Source organism: Tubulanus polymorphus, chromosome 6, assembly GCF_964204645.1.
Source record: "Tubulanus polymorphus chromosome 6, tnTubPoly1.2, whole genome shotgun sequence".
In the NCBI taxonomy this organism is placed as follows: Eukaryota; Metazoa; Nemertea; class Palaeonemertea; order Tubulaniformes; family Tubulanidae; genus Tubulanus; species Tubulanus polymorphus.
Window position 1 is genome coordinate 10610511 of NC_134030.1, and position 23176 is coordinate 10633686.

The 23176-nt window shown below is 39.9% G+C and overlaps 1 protein-coding gene across 1 annotated transcript; it reads right to left on the reverse strand.

Annotated features, from left to right (window-relative positions):
* Positions 1 to 19355: 19355 nt before the first annotated feature.
* LOC141907731 (uncharacterized) lies at positions 19356 to 22071 on the reverse strand. The gene is made up of 3 exons (XM_074797470.1): positions 21561 to 22071; positions 20198 to 20432; positions 19356 to 19521 (listed from the first exon to the last, which is right to left on the reverse strand). Exons 1-3 carry the CDS (start codon positions 22069 to 22071, stop codon positions 19356 to 19358), a joined length of 912 nt encoding a protein of 303 aa, XP_074653571.1.
* Between the last annotated feature and the right edge of the window lie 1105 nt (positions 22072 to 23176).

The window sequence follows — 23176 nt, forward strand, 5'->3', positions numbered from 1 at the left end:
GCGGACCGAGCGCGTAAACCGAACACTCCCCGTGAATACGGCTCGGTTGTTAAATTCGGGACGACGGATTAGCGGGCGTCGACTGACTAAGGCGAACTTCCATTTAGGAAAATTAACCCGTCGTTGAAACCGATCGCAGAAGAGAGCGGTATTTGATGGAGATTAGGGCACCATTGATCGAGTAAAAAGTGGGCTCTGCTGAAATCGTCTATGGTAATACCTACCAGTTATGCGCAGTCATTTCATAACGCGAAATATATTCAGAAACGTAGTGTGGACATGAATTCTTTAAAAAAGATTTCTCGTACGCGGCTTAGTCGATGGTCGAATCGGCGTGGACTTCAGCTGGCCGAGAAGAAAATGTTATCAATTACAGAGGCGCATTCGGGGATTACGGGGTACTCAGAATATTACACTTCTTATGCGTATAAGCATATATCTACAAAATTGTAACAGCATAATTATCATTACTGAGTGTTCCTAGCTCGTATTGCAGACACGTCTCGGATCAAGTTTTAATTTTGCATATCGTAATTTCATTCTATGATCTTATAATTTTGTAGAAATTTATTTTACGAATAAAAATTTCATTCAAGTATATTTATATCCCAAAAGAATTTCCCTGTGAGGGAATACCAAAGTGCTCTACACGAGGTAGGTATCGCGACCCTTATGACTTTCGATTCAATATGCTCGAAGTTTTGATCTTAGGGATTGTCCCTGTTATCTATTTAGTTGGAAGATTTGGTTTGATTTGTTTAGATTTTGGTGTCTCTTTCGCAAACCTACCACACCTGCCGGGAACGAAACAAGATGTTTGAATTTGGAAATCGGACATCGAAGTACAGCGATATAGTTGCGTAATCGGCGGTCGTATTCTTAGCCGAAAAATAAAAACAAAAACGCACGAAAGAAACTAACAAACAAAAACTAAGAAGCACTTTGCTAATCGAAACTGTCTTTTTTGCTTTCTATATATATATGAAAAAGATATCTGAAGTGTTATTTCCGTCGGAGATTTAGTCGCGTTACCGTGTTAGTTGACAGACTGAGCTGCACGTAAGTTGACACAGGCTTCGAGACTGACTGTGATCGAGCGGGCAAACAAGCGCGCTCCGTAAATTGAACAATGACAAATCACCGGCGGTCAAAACTTAATTAAGCGTCATTAGCCAACATTTCGTCCGTGTTGTTGATATTAATTTGCCGCTGGTAATTGTTTTTACGAGCGACTCACGTTAGCAACCGCGTCGGAGCCCGATCTCTAAAACCCGCCGCGCGGTTTATCTGCGTCCTCGACGATATAATTAATCACCGCCCGGTAAACAACTAATCTCTGGCCGAAGTGTCGACGCATATAAAACGATAACGCGTATTTCATAAGCGGGATCTGTTACCACATAAACGCTCGGTAAATACCGGAGCCATCGTCAATTATAGCTAATATCCGATCTGATATGATATACAGCGACAAATGACAAGCACGCTCCTTCGAGAGGCCAATTATGCCGCGTACATTATTATGAGAATCTATATTGTTCATTGTCTAGTTTGATTCCAAACCTGATATTATTGCAATATCAAAAATGTTATACATGTAATTCATTACGACGATATAACCGTGACTTTAATGTTTCCATGGGCCTTCTAGAGAAAATTGAGGTTTTAAATTTTGTCACGATACTCAATTCTACCAGATGGCGTACGCTGCACGGATGCCGTGGCGTATTCGATCGCCCCGAGAGAAGCGCGAGGAAGATCATTTTCGAGGTTAGATAGATAGATGGCAAACGGTATACTGTAGAAGTTTCTTCGAGACACTGACAATCTCAAAACACGACGACACATCAATCGAATTTGCAAGCGTAATAAGATTCAACGTAGAGATATTCTGATTGAATACAATAAGAACGGAAATAATCCTTTCACACGGATAGGAAGATACTTATATATATGTACTGACTTAACAAAACTCCAACTGTTTATTACGAGAGCCTACAACTTGGACTGCATATAATAGAATCGACCACGCACAGCCGTGTGGCTGTACGCAACGCGACAACTGCGGAATATCGGCGTTTTCCGTCTTCGTTCGGATCAATCCGCTGGTCCGTACGATTTCCGATTGCCATCACAATTTCCGGCCAATATCTATCTATCTGATGAGCAGACGAGATGAGAGGATGAGAACTGTATCAGACGATATTCGGTGGTAATTAATAGCTCATATCGCGCGTGGTATAAGTAGCGGTATATTGATATGGCGAATTGTTATGATACAAGATAATTCATCGTCCTATACCCGATCTCTACTCGACCGTCGAGTATTTACGAAGTCGATCTGTGCCGCTGTATCGGACGATTTCAAATTCAAATGTATTCTATTTGTGTTACTAGCTACAGGAGAGATTCAAATGAAGTCCTTAGACGGTATTCGAAAGAGCGTTTCTTTTGGAAACCTCAAAACATACCTTCTGAACAAATTATCCTGAATTACTCTTTTAGACCGAGCTTTCTTTCAGGGGCAGTTCTATTTCAAGAAAAAGGGCACCTTTACCGTAAAAAAAGACAGATCTTAAGTATGAAGTGCCCGGGTACCCGATTAAAGCATTTTAGAAAGAATGACTTTTCATTTTCCAAAAGAAAGATTAAAAATTGTATCCATATTTCGAAAAATCTTGACCAAAATCTTTCGGCACTGATTTTTTGAAGGGCATAATTGCAGGGAAAATTTTAGGGGTTCGTCCGTACACTTGTTCACTACCCCCGATCCCCCATCACCTCGGCACGGGACTGTCTTTGGAGACCAGCCAACAGGCTATTAGCGAAATGATCACCGGACAAGCCTGTTGGCTGGTCTCCAAAGAGCTCCGGTGCCAATAGATAAATAAATGAACAAATAATCATAATTAATTATGACATTAATGAATGAGCTTGTTCGATAAATTCTGATCATCTAAAAACAACCTTAGATAATGAGTGAAAAAGAACGGAACGTGCTTAAGGTGGACGATAACAATTACTATAGACTCAGAAAACAAATTACACTGATCCTAGCTAATATAAAGAAGGAAATTATCATGTCTTCAGTACTTGTCAGTTATCGTTACAACAGAAAAATCCATCGTTATAAACGTATTTAAACAGCGATCGACCCTCAATTGAAGATGGCGTGACCCTACTTATTGCCGCCATCGATTTCTAGAGTAAACGGACACGGCCACGAGTCGGTTCTCATATAAATCTTTGCCTGAACCGGCGAAGCGTAAGACCCGGGGTCTCGCGGTGGCGCGAAGAACGCTCTCCAATTCGCCGATGGATCGATACGTGTCAGCTGCCGGTTCATACACCGCCGTTCGCACACACACACACAAACACACTGAGAAACACACAATCTTTTGATTAAAATTCGCCTTGAAAACAATCTCGGGATAAAACGATCATTTTTTCTTCGATCAGCCGCGTGTTCCGCACGCACGATAATGTTGCTTCTCTGTCATCTTTTTCCTTTAGAACGAAAGAAAAGAAAAAACAGCGGTGGCTCAGTTTGGAAACTTTCTCTCAGTTTTTGAAGTATTTTTTTATGTTAAATCCCTTTAAATTTGCTTCAAAAATCGATCGAAGAATCGATTGAATCTAGATTTACGCTATTATTGAATTGCAAAACGGACGAGTGTGAATCAATGAGCAACATATTGAGCCATTTGACATTTTCAAACTTGAAATCTTATTTCAACAATTTGATGTTCGTACAGTTTATCTACAAAGTCCAGATTTCCACCTCGGTCATCGCGATCGAATATTCACTAAATCGCCAGAAAGTATTTGCATGGATGATAAAAAGAATAGCGTCGTCGGGCAATCGTTTTCTCTTTGAAAGGTTATTCCGAGGATGTTTTTAACTTTTGTGGCAAGAAAACGAAACAGAACAACAAAACATCTTAAGGGCCCATATAACAAAAGAAGCAAAAACAGCTTGCAGCCAACCCACAGGCCTTCACTGCAGATCGTTCGCTAGCCTTTTGGAAATCTGATTAAAAGTCAGACCCTCGGCGAACGGATGCAGTGACCATCCTGATAAATCTTATCTAGAAAACTCCCTTTTAATGGAATTATGTCACTTTTGCCGTAGTTATTTGCGTGAACGGAACTATATATGATACATGATATGAGTGTAATTGAATATTTTAGACATTCGTGAAGAGAATACCATAGGTTTAATTTCTAACCATTTCTAACTCGAACACAAATACTTACTTCATTCGTATTTTCATTATCTGTGCACGAAAAGAAAAAAATCAATTCCTAAAACCCAATTCCGTTCAAGTCGAAATATGTCCATTAATTTGTTTTTTTTTGTGTTAAACAACTCGCAGTTCTACGTAAACGTACTGTCTGCGATAAGGAAAAAAGCGATTCCCATATTTCTGAGTTTGAAGTGAGAATGAAATCCTCCAGTTATAACTAGCGGACCGATACTGGAATTAAATCGAATCACTCGAACGTAGAATTTAATTACAAACGGAGTTCGGCCCATTTATCAAAGTAAACTGAACCGTTTGCGGCCACGGCAAAATAATCCCGGGCGTCTTTGAAGTTTTAATTAAATTTTCAAGAATCTATATTTTCATTTTTATCTGCTACTCGAAATGAAATAGCATATTTCATTTAAATTGGTCGCCGATCACCCGAGGACATTGTCTTCATACGTCATTCGATAATCGGTGATGTATCGTCGTTTCCGATACATATACGACCCTTTCTAACGTGGACAATAAACTACGATCGAAGTATTTTGAAAAATCTTGGTCCCAACCTTAAGTTAAGGTTTATCTAGATAAGTTTAATGTAGTATTAATAGTAATAGTATTAGAAGTGGTGGTGGTGGTGTCGACGGTGGTATTGGTGGCGTTGTTCGTGGTGGTGGTGGTGGTAGTGGTATCGGTGCTCGTAAATGATGGTGCTGGTAATGGTAATGGTGGTGCTGGTGATGGTGTTGGTGGTGGTGATGATGGAAGTGGTGGTGTTGGTAGTAGTGTTGGTGGTAGCGGTGGTGTTGTTGATGATGGTAGTGGTGGTGCTGGTAGTGGTTGTGGTGTTGGTGGAGGTGGTAGTGGTGATAGCGGTGCTGGTAATGGTGGTGCTGGTCGTCGTGGTTATGATAGTGCTAGTGGTCCTGGTAATATTGGTGTCAGTGGTAGTGGATGTGGTGCTGGTAATGGTGGTGCTGGTGCTGGTGATGATGATGATGGTGGTGATGGTGGTGGTGTAAGTGTGGGGGTTGTTGTTTGTGGTGGTGATGGTCGTGTTGGTAGTAGTGTTGGTGGTAGTGGTGGTGGTGTTTATGATGGTGTTGCTGGTGCTGGTGCTGGTAGTGGTTGTGGTAGTGGTGGTGGTGGTGGTGGTGGTGGTCCTAGTTATGTTGGGTGGTGGAGATATTGGTGGTGGCGGTAGTGGTAATGATAGGGGTGGTGGTTGTGGTGGTAGTGGTGGTGATGGGGGTAGTGGTGGTTGTAGTAGTGGTGGTGCCAGTGGTGTTCGATGATCACCGATGATCACTTAACAAATATTCATGAGACATCTTAAATTCCAGTTCATGTGCTTCTATCTAACCCGGCTTGATTACATATTCGGTTTACACATTCTATGTATCGTGGACAGATATTAATTCCAGAATGAAATTAACTTTCTTTCAAAAATTTTAAAATTTTGGTTTTCTCCAAGGCTATTTGATGGCTGTCATTAGGGAAAAATTCATATTTCTATATGAAATGAGAAAAAAAATTCCAAAAATTTTTGAAGGCATCTCAAAAATTTTAGGGGGGACAAGTCCCCTAGTCCTCTATTGGGTCCGCCATCGCTTTTTTAAGAATACAACAAGTCATCGTGGAAGCTTCAACAATGTGTCTTCTATTCCGTCTTCAAATTCATTTCTTCCGGCCTTTTGTCGCCAATTGTTCATTCATGTCTCCTCTCCCAGTTCAACGCCTTTTCTATACCGTTGTCGCTTCTCCTTTAAGAATGAAACGAAAAGGTCAACGAAAAGAAAAAAGATACTTTCAAAGACAGGGTGAGCATGAAAAAAACCCTCCGGGAATCTGGTAGTATATCAATTGAAACTTGAATGTCATGTGCATTTGTAGTGTGCTTTTTGATTTCTCGTCATAAATTACAATCGATGTTACAGGGACGTGACTAGATAGCATTGAGATATAGGATCGAATTATAGGATGTGAAGCCCTAATTTTGCGTTTAAGTTTTACAAAATCGCTAAATTGTAAGAAAGTGTCATCAGTATGGTCGGATTTGCCCACAAATTGGCACACAGGTGACTAAAAAGTCTAAAGCTCTCTCACTAATAACATAAAGCAATTCATTGTCCTTTTCGTCAGCGCGGCAATATTCTGACAAATAACAATGTTTATACCTATTTACCTCGCTGATCATTGTCCTCGTCAGTATTTCTTATCCGCATAAGAGGGAACGCGCGCGTCTTTTTGAGATTGTATCGATCGTCTTATACGGGGAACTCGGTCTTTCTTGTGTGCGCGCGGCATCATAATTGCCGCGCTTTGATCTCGCTGACGATGGATTTTGATCCCCGCGATTTTTCATTGATGTTTCATCATCGCGGACGAAATAATTCAAGCAAAACAGCAGCGGCGGCGGCGGCGGAAGGAAAAAATCTCTCCAATACGCGAGTCCGATTATCGACGGCGGAGTCGGAACATGTGTTTACGGGTGAAAATCACACGGTTGATTAGCGCTGATTCTGGTCGGGTCGCAGACGATCAAGAGATCTCGGTTTATGTGCATCTTGTCTAGCGGCTAATGATGCCCACCTCACGCACACTTTCTAGAATTAAACCGCTCGAAATATTTTGATATTCGTCCACATCTAATCGCATGTAAAAATTTACCGCGCGGTTTTTTCGAATACTAGTTTTCCGTGTCAGCGAAGGTCAGTACCGGCGAACCGATCGCTGTCTTGATATTTTATTATTTCTACTGTCTTGTCGGTCGATAGATAAAAATCAGGCGTCTAAGAGTAGGGACTGGACAGAATTCTGAAACCGCAGCACCAGCAGCAGATATTGTGGCGAGTCGTTGTCAAAATTCATTTTTGGTCAACTTTGAACTGAAATTGTTAAGCTCCCGGATTCAATGTATATCATGACACGACCCAGGAAACATGCATCAGACTGATTTTTTTTCTTGGGATTTTTTACTGATTTTTTTTACTTGTGATTGGGATTGTTTTTACTGATAGATTGATTTACCTACGGAGAAAGTGTATAAGATTCTAATTGAAATGCAGGAGAGACCGAGTAACTACCAGCGATCCTGGCGGGCTCTTCCATCCAACATATCGGATCCTTGATTGTCACAGTATGAGGGAGGGTTCCCGTTGGCCGCTTGTCCAGGCCCGTTGGCAGGGGAGGCTTACTGGGGTTACTGTCAACCACTTTTGGCTGATATTTTGCCATTTCTCTGAGCTGTACTTCTATGATATAAACATTGGGCACTTTCTGCGAAAAGGCACTTTCATATAGGGGCCCCTTTTTTCCAAAAAGACACTTTTTATACAAAAGGGCTTTAATTTTCCTTTTGGTTTGATTGACTATTAGAACTAGGAACAAATACATCACACTAAGAATGAGGGCAGCAGCCCCAGTACCAAAATAAACTGCAGTTCACCTCCAAATGCTTTAATGGCACGATTTTCAACGAAAATTTTTAAAAAGACCCAGGTCGAGGGGGACACCGTCGGTTCTAAGGTCGAGTGACCCCCGACTCGCGGCTTGATACCGCTTGGACTTCACCGCTTCGTGGCGCGTTGGTCGAAATTCCTATAAACAGTGTGATTTTCTTCAATTATTGGTGCCCTTTTATACAAAATAACTCCCACTCTCTTAAACCCGCCTACGGATCTGCTAATACATAGGGGCTGTTCAAAAATTACGTAACGCGTCAGGGGGTGGGGGTCTAACACATCTTGTTACAGCTTGTTACAGGGGGAGGGGGTGTGAGGACATCTGTTACATAACAAAACACATGGAAATCTCAGAAGAATGAAATTCTTCATAATACCCTTTGAACTATAGAATATGCTTGAAACAATAGCTGAACTATATTGAACTTAAACTTTCTGACAATAACTTATTTACAACAACACTAAGAGTCTTGACCACTGATGGCAACATGAACTTTAAACATTTGAATCTAATCCTCATCTTCCCATTGAGGTAATCCATCATTAATCGCGTACAGGGGTGTTCCTGCTTCGACTCGTACTGGTTGGAGCTCCTATATGGGGCGGGGGGTATTTCATCTCGTTACATGATATTTAGGGGGTGTGACAACATTTGTTACAAGCTGTTACAAGGGGGGAGGGGATGTCTAAATTTCCCCAAAAATATGTTACGTACTTTTTGAACAGCCCCATAGAACAAATCGGAAACCAACCGTACGTTTAATGATATCATTTCTCAACCACGAAAGCAACAAAAATGCAGTCACCAACCTCAGGTGATACGACAGTGATTTTTAGTCTAATATCCATCCGCTTGTTTTATTTTTTCAAGAATATCCCATCTGCCAATACGCCCATCATCGACAACAAACTGGCCTCGCGGCGGGCGCCTTGGCGGAGATTTCAAATAAAAAGCCACGGCCACCGAAGCATAAAAGCGTAATTCAGTTGGATTTGAAGATTATTTGTATTCGATATTTTGAGATCGGAGAAAATTTCAGTTTTGTAACAGCTGTTTTTGTCTCTGTGCGCGCGCTTACCTGCGGGGCGCTCAAAACAGCGGAGACGTCGAAGAAAATTGATATTGGTGTCGTGGCAAAGATTGATACGACGCGATGATACCGTTCTCCGGCCACGCGAATTAACGGCGACGAAGTATACCCTTAGGACCAACGATAAACGGAGGATACTAAAACCTTCTCGTGGTACCTCGGTGCTGAATTGGCGTACCCGCAGTGCTACCGTGGCAATCGAGGATTCCACTTATGGCAGGCAAGGATCCACAATGTTCGCTAGTGGTTACTCAGTTATCGCGCTTCAATTTCCTCCACATTTCAATTAAATTCGAATCAACTTTTCTCAATAATAAATAAATTTCCAGTAAAACCATGCCATACACGCATTTGGAACATAATTCTTATATCTATTTGATGACTTGTTTGACAACATATCCATTTTGAAAGTCCGGTTCAAGGTCCATTGAAAATGAACCAATTTTCACCATATTTTACGTATAACTGAGTGTATTATTAAGTTTATCCGTTCCCATTTTATGGTTGTAGGGTTAGTGAAAAACCCTTTGAATGGCTGGTCGGTTTCGTTCTTCAGTTTCAGTTTAGTTTAGGCTCCGCATGTTAATAACATTGCCTAGAGCACGAAAAATGCAACAAATTACATGTACGTACATACATAACAATATTGAACAATATCATTCTGTCATACAGTTGCAATGTCAGATCTAGGTCTAATGAATGTTCACTTGACTTTTTTATACAAAAACCACCGTTTTCATAGCTTGTTTTGGAAGAGTCTAACGACCTTGGGTGAACGATCCAGTGTATGAAAACACCCAGGAACTTGAACTTATCAACTATTTTGATAAGTTCCTCGGCTGAGCCCCTCGGGCGAATCACTTAATAGAACCTGGTCGTCTACATACAAGAGAAATAAAATTTTGAACCGAGGCACATTGTTATGTTCGAAAAAAAATCTATAGAACTATTTTGTTCTTGTAAACAGCTGGTCATTCAAAAAGATAATTTAAAGATTGAAAATAATATAGGAGACAGCCTTTCTCCCTGTCTAACGCCCAAAAAGCCATCGAAAAAAACCTGACATCGTATAATCAGAAAAAAACGCATGATTTGATTCCTCGGTATATATTATGTATATCATTAAGGACGTTGGCGGTTACTCCACTGTTTATCAATTTGTGCCTCAAAGCCTTTCATCGGATTCTTTTTGAAGTCAAACTGAATTATACAGACTGTGAACTTTTTAATCTGTGTTCATTTTTAAGTGAAATATATGTTGCCACGGTGGAGCTTCTTCTCCATCAAGAACATTAACCTTCCACCCGGTTTGATTTTGTGTTCAGATAACCGCAGTGAATATTAAATCAACTTATTAAACACAAAAAAGATTGAGTCGACTAACGACGATCTCCTTATAGCATCCAAAGACTGAATAGCAATATCGGACAAACGCTGTGCTATCTGAAACACGGCGGATTTGACCCGTAGTTTGCACCTGGTATTTTCACCTCTCAGCGGCTGATCGTGGAAGATGTCATCATCTAAACATAACACTAATAGGAAATCGTTCGACCCGCAATTCTGCGCTATTAGACGCAACCGAACCGGGGTCATTTGCTCCATTGAAATCTATTGTATGGTTTCCATTCCATTAGCGATGATGGCAATTCGATTGGTACGACGTGACATCCTAAACTTCATAGCATTCTAGTCGGTCGATTTTGTCTTTCCCGCGAATGCTAAAATTGATTAAAAAGTTTCAAAAATGAGAAAAAAATTCGACGTTGTTTCTAACTTTTGCGAGCACGATTATAGATTTGAATCTAGTTTCGGATTTTCTTTCCAACGGTAATCCAGATTTTTCTCATTTATTCGGCTACGCATTATTCCGCTTCAGCCTAGTGAACATATCGCATGAAAAATGTTCTTTTATATTCTGAAATTTATAACCTAACTTTGATTGCTCCGATATGCTGAGTCTGGTAGAGCAAAACCCGAAAAATCAAGCTCAATGATTTTAAGATATCTGAGGCTGATGCAATTATAGGAATCTTAACGTATTCCAATTCATTTCGTTTCATACAAAACGACGATCCCAAGATTAGAGAAAAAAACCTTTCGCGTAAATGATCCTGAGAATTTGGATTTGATTATTTTCACCGGATATCATATCAAATCTAATCTCATCTCAGCTCGTTCAATAGGCGGATAATGAAAGTCAATTGATCGGCCTTCTGACATGACAATCGCGTGTCTGCGCGTTTCCCGTTTTACCGGTAAACCGTAATTGTGTGACGAGGGCTAATCAAAAATGCGATATCGACGAATCGTTTTCACTCGCGGAAATCTAATTTCAACGAAATAATCTTAACGATTCATCTTCTCCGTCGTGGACGACGAACAGAGCGATCTACGTGATGATGTTGTTCCGTGCGGCGCATGTATTTGACGGATTGTTTCAGTGAACTATAGGTCTATAATCGCGTGAACCGGCCTGACTCTGTGTATCTGTATATAAATCGAAAGGCATTTTTGAGCGAGAGTGATTTCGTGATTAAATTTCCAGCGACAGGTCGATACGCTTTTGAATAATCTGTTTGTTGAATTATACTACCTGCTACAACCATGGGAGAAAACTTCGAATAGCTTTTACAACATGACCATTCATAGGGCGTCCCAAGAAAATGATTTGATTAGTTGCGTAATTAAATTCTTCGAGAATGAAGCCATTGGATTCTTATTATTGAATTGATTTTATTGGATTCTTAACCTTTCATGGAAATTCACTGATGCATGAAGGACACAGATCCAGACATCAAAGAAACGACAAATATATGATTTTACCAACGCGGACTTACGGAAAACCATACGTTAAACCCAAATTTAACGATCCTATTCTTAATCTCAAGAACTTGTTTATTGCACTATTTCTTACTGAAAAACAATGACCGGTCCTTTGCAATCACTTTAAGTCGAATTTCCATTGCTACCTTTAATGTACCGGTGTCATAGAATCACACGCCTCCCCTTATCCATGCCCCCTTACGATATATACCCCGGATTAAAGATTTAGTGCCACGAATTTCCAATTAATCCGTCAATCTATTGTTGGGGGCATCTGACATCGGGAGGGGGCATCTGATTCTATGACACCAGCCTTTAGTAACCAAATCAACCATAGCCATTGCCTCACAATATCCAGTGCTTATTCACTGAAATGCCATTACTATCCGATATCTTTTTGGAAAGAATTTGAAAGGAAAGTTGATCAAGCCGATGTATGATTTGTTGGTAAGTTTCGAAGATTACAAATAAAATACTGAAGTCATGTTAGAAATGAAAAGTTAAGCTATTGATTTCTACTAATTTATTATATCATATCATGACTTATATTTCCTTTCTCCCTAACAGCGGGGTTAGGCTATTTGGTGATTAGTCCTAAAAGATGAGGTGCCTTTAAGAAACTGAATCCTTGTAAATCGATTTGAGTGACACGCTTACGGCGCTCGTTTTAGTGGACCCGGTTTAGTTACATTAATCAATTCGTTTATGGACACACACGGTCTTGTAAATCGATTCATCAAGCTAAATCCAACCTGGCGTCTTCTTCAACCACGGGCTCAAGACATGCGTCGCAGACCATCATCTATCGATAATTCTGTTACTACTATCAGGTCCGCGGGGAACCGGGCCAATAATTTTGCCGATTATAATTTTTTTCATGAAGGTTATTTAGAAACCTCTTCTGGGCGTGTTCTTATTTCCAGAAAATATTTTTGATCGACTTAAACAGCGTCTAAATCAACATGATCCGTAACAATTATAAACAAAGTGACTCAATCAACCTGAATCATGATACCGGGAAACTTCTCAAATAGCTCCATACATTTGAAATACAACCATTTAAAATAATTTTTCTGGTGGGGGGGGGGGGGGAAGTAGTACCCTGAACCCCTTGAAAAAACAGACGCAAATTTGTCGCGTGGTCGACACCTCGCGCCGTGAATGTCCACTCGCTTCCACCGGCTTTGACAACGCCCATTTTCTTTTCGAGTCACGACCTTAAATTAATGAAATGATTCGACTCATTTACGAAAAAACGATAAGATTAACTAATCCTTTTTGGTTTCCGACATCGAATCGGATTTATCTAAACCGAATCAGATCCAATTTTGTAAAAACGCAGGCTGCCTCTCCGCATGATGGCGCCGCCAAACAATATTCAAACCACGTGCCACAAATAGGAGCGCTCCGTTCAAAGACATCTTCGGAAACTTCTTATAACCGGATATTTTCACATAACACGTTGACCTAGTGGCGCCACTCACACCGCATCAGCTACGAATCCCGACGGTTCAATGTTCAATAAATCATAATTCTCTTGATTGATCATTTCGAATGAGTATACCGCAACTGTGTAAAAACTCATTTTCGCTGCTAATTTTTTTCCAATTGTATTTCGAATTGAACAATATTTCAGCCTCGTCCGCCTTAGACGTTATCGAATCATTTTGTCGACACAAATTCCCAGGGGCAGATCCAGAGGTCCATCAAATTTTTTGAGTGCACTTTTTCATTCGTCAAAAAGATAGTTAGTGCATTTGCAGTGCGGGAGTCCTTTTTGGACATGAAAGTGCCCTTTTGGTACTTGACTTTAGTACTTGAGTTCTTCGAAATTAGCCCGTCTGTCCGAGAGTACACCTGATATTGCCCTTTTGGACATCAAATTGCCCTTTTGGGATGTGAAAAGTCCTTCAAAATTGGCCATTGGATCCAAACCCTGATTCCAGTTTCTCAAGCAAACGCAGAAGAGCCGCGTGACGTAAACGATTAAGCGTCGATGAATTAAATTGATTAATTTGTGATTTTTAAACTGACGGTTTAAATCGATCGTAGGAAGTTGGGCATGATCGTGTTTTCCTGTTTTGAAATGTCAGCTCGCGGGCCTCGCTTCGCACGCGTTTCGTTGTAGCCGGTAGTCGAGCGAGCAGGTGCAGTAACGTCGTTCGTCGCTGCAACGCTCGCACAAAATTTGCAGATAATTCTGATGAAGATAGCCCGATCACCTGTCCACGCACCTAGCACGCAATCGGCTGTTAAATACTATCATACGCAAAGCGAATCGACTGCGACTGATTAAATTCGCGACTCCGCGCGCCGGAAGTCGCTCGAACGCGACGCCACGTGCTCGTGCAGTAATCACATGACCTTCTTGCGAGATTTGACGCATGGCGCGTGGAAGCAGGTGAAACCAGTAAAGTGTTACTCTTTTGTCTTCAGTTCGACGATCGCATTTTTACACATTATTTTGTGTAATTAGATTTTAGTTGATTGGATTTTTGCAGCTGTTTTGACTAAACTACACGCCGTTTCTCTAAACGGATTGCACAGAAATGAATAGTCTCTGTAGTAGTCTTCTTTATTCAAGGCGAAGACCTGATTATTTACATCGGAAATTGTTTGATTAATCGATGCAGACGGCATGTTTAAATCTGTTTATTGATTGATATATGTAAAACTATAATGCGATCAAGGATAATAGGTACGGATATGGAGCACACTCTGAAACACAGTACCCAATCTCCCGCCGCCATAAAAGAAAGGCGTGAATAAATTTTTGAATCTATTGATTCAGTAGCTAAAAACGATTTTAGTAACTTTTCTCTAATTAACTTCTTACACAATGACAGAGAGCATGAGTTATAAAAAGGCGATTAAAGTATCTACCTGCGTTACCCGGTTGGCCAGGGTGGTGTAAAAACACCCGGTGGGTAAAAGGTGCATTATACTTGCATTAAAATTTTTCAAGAGGAATCTGAAAACTTAGTTCTTTTTTAAAGTTTTTATAACTGCAATTAATCTTGATCACCGGTAAATGTTGACTTAATATTGAATCTCCAAGTACTTTTTAAGGGATAGCTAGAAAATGTACAACACGAAAATGCACAACATGGTGGTTGACCAACAAGAATCATTAGCCACTTTTGGAATATGACAGAAAAGACATGGGTGGAAGTTGTGCGGCATTGAAAATGATGGAAAAGATCAGTCGGAATTTGGTAGAAAAATCCACTATTGGAAAATAATAGAAAATGCATCACATGAAAGTGTACAACACGGAAAATAACCTACATGAATTTGAAAGAGAAATCCACTGCCAGAAAATAGCAGAAAAAGCAAAATGGGAAAATGCACAACATGGAAAATGATAGAATTCTATCATTTTCCATGTTGTGCATTTTCTGATTCTATTAACTAATTATTGTTGGTCATTCGCCGTGTTGTACATATTCATGTTGTATATTTTCTGCCCCATTTAGGGGAATGCATTTCAACATGAAATTGATAGAATAGCCTTCTTTTTGAATGTTGTTTCCAGGAACCAGACACAGGCACTTGAATATGGGCTTTGACCTTGTTGGTGCGGTAAAAATGATTAAATTTACCGTAATCTACGATGAAAACACCAACAGGGTTGCCATCTTAATTATCCATGATGCAACTGTTTTACCCATGATCCAATGCGCATCCCTCGTCTAACTATACTATACAGAGTATAGTACAGTATAGTTAAACGACGGGCGCGCGTTGCATTATGGGTAAAATATTATAAAACATGGCGGATTATCGAAGTAGGAACAACGTATCGCTGGTGAATTATTAAATATTTATCCATTATCAAAGCCCATATTCAAGTGCCTGTGAACCAGACAACCATCAGCGCCAATTTCCTTCCACTTTGATTCAATAACGCTGCATATATCAATAGGCCGACAACAATTATCCACATTATTGCTTGCTCTTTCCTCTCATTGCATTCCCCTTCCATTCATATCAATGATCTGAATTTTAAAATCCATGATTTTATTCCCGAATTCCTGAATTGATGCTAGTCAATAATGGAACCCTCATCTCGGGTTCATGAAACCTGATAATATGAAATAAAGATTAAATTACGAAAAAAACTTTATTTTATATTAGAAATTACCAGTACAAATTAATGATCTGTCATATATCTGTTGCAAATTGTTCACATTACTTTATTTAGAGACACAACTAAAATGATAACCTTACAACCAAAAATTTCATTTGGCAAATAATTACATGTTATAATTCTATATTAAAACTTCACAAACCAGCACATAATTAATCTAGTACAAATTAATAACCATCATCATTTCATTTCGGCAGACTGGACATCGGCCTTGTAAACCAATTAAAGTATCAAGGCATGGTCTACAAATAGAAGAATGCCCGCATGGAACAACTGCAGCCCGGCCCCCAGGAGTAGTTAAACAAATCAGGCAATTATTTTTAACCTGCTGAGGTTGTACTTGTATTCCTTGGTTTTGCTCGGCGTCATCTTGCGCATGAGGTACGGGATCTTCAATCAAATCGGGGAGTTCATCGTTTGCAATACAAAGTTTTCTATTAACAATATTGTGAAGTCAAATCTTTTCAAACGTATATCATAAGCTCATGCCACGTCGTCTTTGATAAAAATGCGTCGTCGTGTTGTTTTAGTTCGATGAATAATGAATGTATTTCGATGGATAGAAACGTCAATTAATCTTTTCCATACTAATCTAAATTGTTTTTAGCGATATCATGATTATAACGGAAATTACACCGGATGTTTTTACTGAGGAATCCGTAAAGTCGCCTGTTTTCAGGCTATAAAATACGGGCACAGAAGTAAATTAGAGTGAAATTTTTCATTTAGTCGCACGGAAACTTGAAATATTCATGATTCAAATAAAATATGACGTCATTTCATTTCATTCGGCGACTCGTATAAGCACGACAACGATCGATCAAAGTCTTCTGCGGAAAAAGTTTCTTAGAGTCTGCTGGATTGGAATTCCAGCGAGTTGATGTAAGAACTGACGAAGGAAAGGTTTTCCGAAGAACATTTATCATTATTTGTGGAGTAATTCGAACGTATTGTGATTCGGTGAATATTACTCCATTCGGTAACATTTTCCAGTGAACCACCGTGAACTTTTTAAATGTCGAGTTTTATGTGTCCAATCAATTTCCTTTTCTGGGACCAGTTCCACAGTCGTGAGATAAAATTTGACTCCGAGTTAAAACATTGAAAATTAACTAACTTTAACTCAGAGTTAACTCTAACTCACAACTGTGGAACTGGGTCCTGGTGGCTGTTTTCATATCTAACCATTATGTACTTGTTCTAGATTTACCGTATGTAAGTGATATTACGATATCAAATATCTCTAATGTTTTATTGACAATCGGTGTCTTGATTATGAGGAATGCAGTTACGAATTGGGTTTGCAGTTCTCTAATCTGTTAGTAGAATAACCATTCTCTGACGTAGAGAATAGACAATAAGTTTTAAAACTTCGATGTACGTAATCTAAAAGATTCAAAAGCAAATTTTATTAATCAAACATTAAAATCAAAAGATACGACGTTTCGATCTCTCACTAGAGATTCATCGTCAGGTTTATTTTGACTTAAACACTTTGTATCAGTAAATCTCGCTTCTAATATTTTAAATCTTCTAGTAGGGTTTTAAACTTATTCTCTAAACTATGTTTAAACAAGTAAATATTACCATGATAACGACTTGAGATTTCTTTTCATGCTGTATTCTGGGCATTTCAGATTTCAACATAAGATTTGGTCGTAAGAATTGCTAAGTTACTTCAGAAGGCTGACCACAAAATCCACTGGAACGGTAAATCGTTAATTACAGGATCGTGGGTTGACGTGAAATTGATGATCTGTTGACGAAGTCGGCCTTTATAAATTGAAGATCCATAAGAACGAACCGACGACGCTGCTGCTGCTGCAAATACATACTCGTATTCGGGGTGATCTGACGCACGGCAACGATAAATATTTGATACGTAATTATCGGGACGGAAATAGGTAGGGAAATCACCGCTTTCATTAGGCATTTAGGCAGGTGTGCATCAGAAAATTGATGCACACTAAGTATTTATCTGACAAATTGTGTCGTATTCTCACGACATCGTGTACTCGCTTTAATACCTCATTAATAAAGTCCCGGGTTGATTCATCTTTTATGGATCCACGTGTGGTTAGAAACAACGACTCGGTTATTTATCTAAATTATTCAATTTCTTATTTAAAAAAAAGATTTACATTGACTTAGATTTTATAGGTTTTATTTTCTAGTTTTTTTTTTCAACTTACCTATCAGTTTCTGATTGCACGCGACTTAATGTTCATGCACTGCACAAGGGTGGATCTAGAAGGGAGCACGAGGAGCACTTTTCCCGTGTCCTTTCGAAAATACAATCGCTATATTTTTCGGGGCACTTTTTCCACTTGCAACTAATAAGACAGCAGTCCGCAACGCAAGATTTAGCTTATATTCTCTCAAATGGCCCCGAGTGCCTAGAAATTGTATGAAAATGCACTGAAATGTCCAAATTTTCCAGACCCTTGTTTTGGCTGGGCGGATACTTGATCATTGAACCGCATTTTTACCAAACGCGTTTATTGCCAAAAAAGTCGTATATATATAATTTGATTAAACACCTTTTAGCCGACGATGTGAGTTGCTCGATAAGCAATCCGTAGTTGTTTTGCCAGTCACATTCCAGCGGTTTCTTCGTGAACGCCGAAAACCAACTGAGTATAAAACGATTAACCACGAAGACAAGAAACATAGAGCCGAAAATTGATTTGAAATATTTTCAATATAGACGCTTTTAACAGCTCGAATGTGTTTTGAAAATGACCCTTTTTCTACTCACCCAGGAATTACTTTTGTCTCTATACTCTTAACTACATTGTCTCATTTCAAAACGCTATTACGAATCAATTTTCGTTCTACTCTAATGCATGGGTAAAAGCGATTTTTCGCAGCCTTATAATTCTACTTATAATCGTTTAACGTATAAATTATTTTATTAGTTCTACATATTCAGATATGTTGTTTTACATCTAGTTTTTACATTAAACATATTTGCTAATTCTTATCATTAGCACATTGCACTGGTAAAACGTTACAGTCTGTGTAAAATACGGATGATAAAACTGAATCCTTGGATACATTTTTTCCAAGAAACATTATGTAGAAGCGATTGCAAACTTTGTTTCACATCAACACATAATATCAATTGTATTGCCAGAAAAACGTTTAATGATATTCATTCATCTATGTTGTATTCTACAAATGTTTTTTACCTTCCAACAATGCCTTACAAAATATACTGTAACAACGATCAGTTCAATTTCACATTACCACTGATCTTAAGCCAATATTTCAACTTGCAGGCCCAAGTAGGAAAAATCCAATATGTATATAACCGAGAACAGTATAATATGTTTTTGGCCAATTCTCTGTATAGAAGTTATCGCCGAGAAAATTCAACACGAGGATTTCTTCTTTCAAATCATCCGTTACCACTGCGAAACGGTGAGGGGATAACTAAATGTCGGATTCAATTCGAATCTAATCAGTCGGTGTGCGGTAAAACCGGATTTTTAATCGAACCAATAACTCGATAATATAGCACCATATTCGTCTTTTAAAATTAAGCGAGTTTTTGTGTCTGTTTTTTTATTATTTACGACAATGTCGGATACGGATGAGCCAAAGTCGTCTGCGATGGAAAGGTCGGCGTCGGTAACGTCGTAGGCGGTTTATAATAGCAGGCTCCGCAGAATCCGGCGTAGCTCGTGCTCATCTGGTGATACGGGTTCGTTGCGCATGTGTTGCCGAAACCAAGTGCTCTGAAAAATACACACAACGAATACGACGTTTAAAAAAAGATATTCGCTTCAAAGCAGTCCTTCATCTTAGATATTAGAATTTACAAAATTATCTTCAACCATGTAATAAAGTTATTTCCAAAATCTCGATGTATCGAATTAGGCAGCAAACAAAATTAGCTGGTCAGGCTTAGTTGGGAGATTTTTTGAATGAACCGGAACCGAAAATTCCAATTTTCCCCTTCGATTAAACGAAATAAATTCTATGAATTCGACCGCCGATAACACATCCATATCTGTACTTTGATTTCCGATTTCAAAATCAAACCCCCTGTTTCGCTCCCGGCAGGTGTGGCGGGTTTGTTAGGGACACCGAAATAAACAAAATCAAACGAAATCTTCCACCAATCGAATAGACAGGGTCAATCACTATTGTAAGGTCGCGATTATTGTAATGTATATTGTTTATTCATCAATTCTGTAAAAATTTCATACGAAAAATGAATCATATCGTATATCGTATCATATCATATCATATCATATCATATCATATCATATCAGATCTTAGATACGAAATGTAACCCCTTGTGACAATTTTCTACCATATATGAATATAGCTGGATCATTTTCATACCGCTGCGCTTTACACGTTACCGTCCCCCAAAATGGTAACACCGATAGAAAAACGTTCTCTCACCTCATGTGCTGGTCCATTTGTGCTTTTTCGATTCGTTTGTCTTTCGCTCGGCGATTTTGAAACCAGATTTTGATCTGTGTTTCGGTCAGGTTCAGCATCTCGGCTAATTCGAATCGGCGCGGTCTGGTGATGTACTCGGTGCGGTGGTATTCGAGCTCGAGTTTTAGAGTTTGTTCGCTGGTGAACGTCGTCCGTTGTCGCCGTGGCCGGTTCTCCTTCCGGCGTCGACGAGGGACTGTAACCAAAAGATTTTACAATATAGATAATCGAAAGAAAAAGAACGCGATTACTCCTAGCGAACATCAAAAGGGGCTATCTGCACAGGGGTGGGGTGGGGGTTGGAAGGGTGCGAAAGAACCCCTTTTATATACTTTTCATGTTGGTGCCCTCAGCAGGAAAAAGTGTGAGCGCAAAGTTTTGATACTTCATACATTGGCACCGACTGGGATTCGAACCTAGTCGTGTTTGCGATCACTGACAGGGAGTAAACAACGCGTGGGCGTTCGGAGACTATTTCTGCTTAGAATTTCAGTTTCAAAAATGTTACAAAATTAGTTTAGTGTAATCGTTTCGACGTCGTCTCTACAACGTATGGATGGCACAGTTTTCGAACTGTTCTAGTGAATCAAAAATTTATAGGCAAATTTGTACCTTCAAATACGTTGCCAAAGGTAATAAATATAGAGGGAATCCCACAATAATAACGAAGTCTGAAAATGTTTCCTTGAGCTGTTAGTATATTCGACGATATACACTTTGATTAAGAATAAACTATCTCCGATATCATGATAGTTATTTGAGGAATACTTCAGTATTGGTCCGACACAGGGGCCAGTTGCACAGCCCCGGCTTAGATTTAAGACCGGCATTTTGTCCATCTTTGTTCTCTAGCCAAAGATTTCAGACCATGACCTGGTGTTTGGCTCAACCCAGTATCACACGACAGCATTCGCTGCATAACTTTTTCCACTCTTTGCCAAATTTTCGAAATTACGTTATTTGAATGAATACATGGGAATGGATCAAAATCATGTGTATGAATTGGACGATAACCACTAAAAATTTTGTGGTGGGACATCGCCCAAACGATCTTATAATTCTGAATACGTTTTCATAACTTTCTATTTCTTTATTGCAGTTCAAAACTACGATAATGATCCTTTCACGCCCAACGTTTCACTTTCAAAATACTATTAAATCTCTGTAAATTTCTTGTTATGACTTGATAAGCCGTAAGTTTTGTCCTGTTTATAGTATTGTTTAAGAATGTTAAAGTATACAAAATGCATGGGCGTGATTCGTGAAAGTCATATGATATGTACGGCATATTATAGCCAATATAGGAAACAAATCTATTACTTACATAAACCAAGTCCGGGGGCGAGAGCCAGATCTGAAAAACCTCCGAACATACTTTGCGTCGGGTACATCGGTAAATTGTTCGCCTGGGCGGCTCGTAACGGGTCCATCGACAGTTGTGACCGGCTTTGCAAGCTGAAACTTGTAGCGTCCATAAACTTCATCGACGACTGGCTACTGTGCGTCGGCGTTATCGTCGTGAAAGCCGACAGTCTGTCCGGAGTGGCCATCGAAGGCAACATCGTCAACGGCGAAATGGTGCCCGATGAGCTGGACACCGCGGATAAAGGTGGAGGAATGGGTGTCGGATTCGCCAGGCTTGCCGGTGGGTTGAACGCGCTGCCGAGACCTGATAAAAGTCCAGTCGGTCCGGCTCCGAGCGGGGCGGAATTCGCGCTGTTGCTCCCAACGCTTCCTAAACTTCCGACGCTGGCGCAGTTCACTCGGGCCGGTTCGGGAAGAGGCGTTTGCCCGGCAGAAGTCGGTAAACTCATAGCAGGCTTAATGTCCATCATTTTGATCGAATATGTTTTTCTTAGAGCGCCGATAGTTTTACACCGATCGCGAGACGAAATCGGCCATGTTGATCGTCTATTCGAAATCCTAAAAATCTAATTTACAGAGACTGCTTGTCTGATAAACGTACGTCTAATTTTGCCGTCGAACACACGGAAAACTGGTGTCCACACGCGTGATTGTAACAAGTGCGCCGTCGATTATGAAATACCTTTTAGACCAGTTACGGATACGGACACTCGTTATTATCGTTGAAGAGCCTCTACGGGATGCGCGTGTTCCGTCGACAACTGACAAATCTCAGCAAAACCGTTTACTCGAGCGACGGTGCCTTTTTATATAGAACGGTGATCACCTGGGAAAGGGGACATTGATTTAGCAGTTGACGGTTTCCGATTAGAGGACGTGCGGTTAATCGATACACGTGCGCAGAGACGACGTCGAGCTGCGTCGTCGAGCATTGTCGCATTGTTACAATCAAATTTACCTGCGAGCTGGGCGGGGCGTCGTCCGGATCGGCGAAACGATTGGTCGCGCGTTGAATTCAGAGGAATAACGTCGTCGTCGCAGAATCGGTGAAAATTCCCGAGGAAAGTATCAAACGTATAATCATCGGTCTATTTCATCGGTAAGAAATTAGATGACGAAATAAGATCTCAATATTTCATTTTATGGATAAAAGGATCACTGATGTTTTTGGTCAACGTTGGATTTATTTTTGCTATAAGCTATGTCTAAAATGCCGTCATGAAAGCAGCGTTGTCTCGTGTTCATCGCAGTATTTCGGAATGTATTTTTTGTACCCGTAAAACAGCACGAAAACTGCTTGGCGACTGAATTCAAGCTGTGTGGCAAGAGTCGCTTTCACGCGCGTAGGAAGTGAGAACAAAATCGTGAAAATGTGATAACTTATTCATCCAATTATAAGAGATAAATCAGTAATATTCGCGTATAATAGTTGCAATAATGGATATTAATAATGCTTGGAGGCGAATATCAATAATTGGGGTATTTTGTATACCTAAATTATTTGTCACTCAAAACGCGCCCTCCAGATACGTATGTACATAAGCAGCCCTATCTAGCCGTCTATTGTGTCTTCGG

Coding starts and splice junctions, on each gene's coding strand:
- LOC141907731 (XM_074797470.1), bottom strand. CDS start 22,071: ATGATGGACATTAAGCCTGCTATGAGTTTACCGACTTCTGCCGGGCAA. Junction 20,433..21,560: donor CGCCCCCGGACTTGGTTTAT/GTAAGTAATAGA, acceptor TTTTGGTTACAG/TCCCTCGTCGACGCCGGAAG. Junction 19,522..20,197: donor CAAATGGACCAGCACATGAG/GTGAGAGAACGT, acceptor TGTATTTTTCAG/AGCACTTGGTTTCGGCAACA.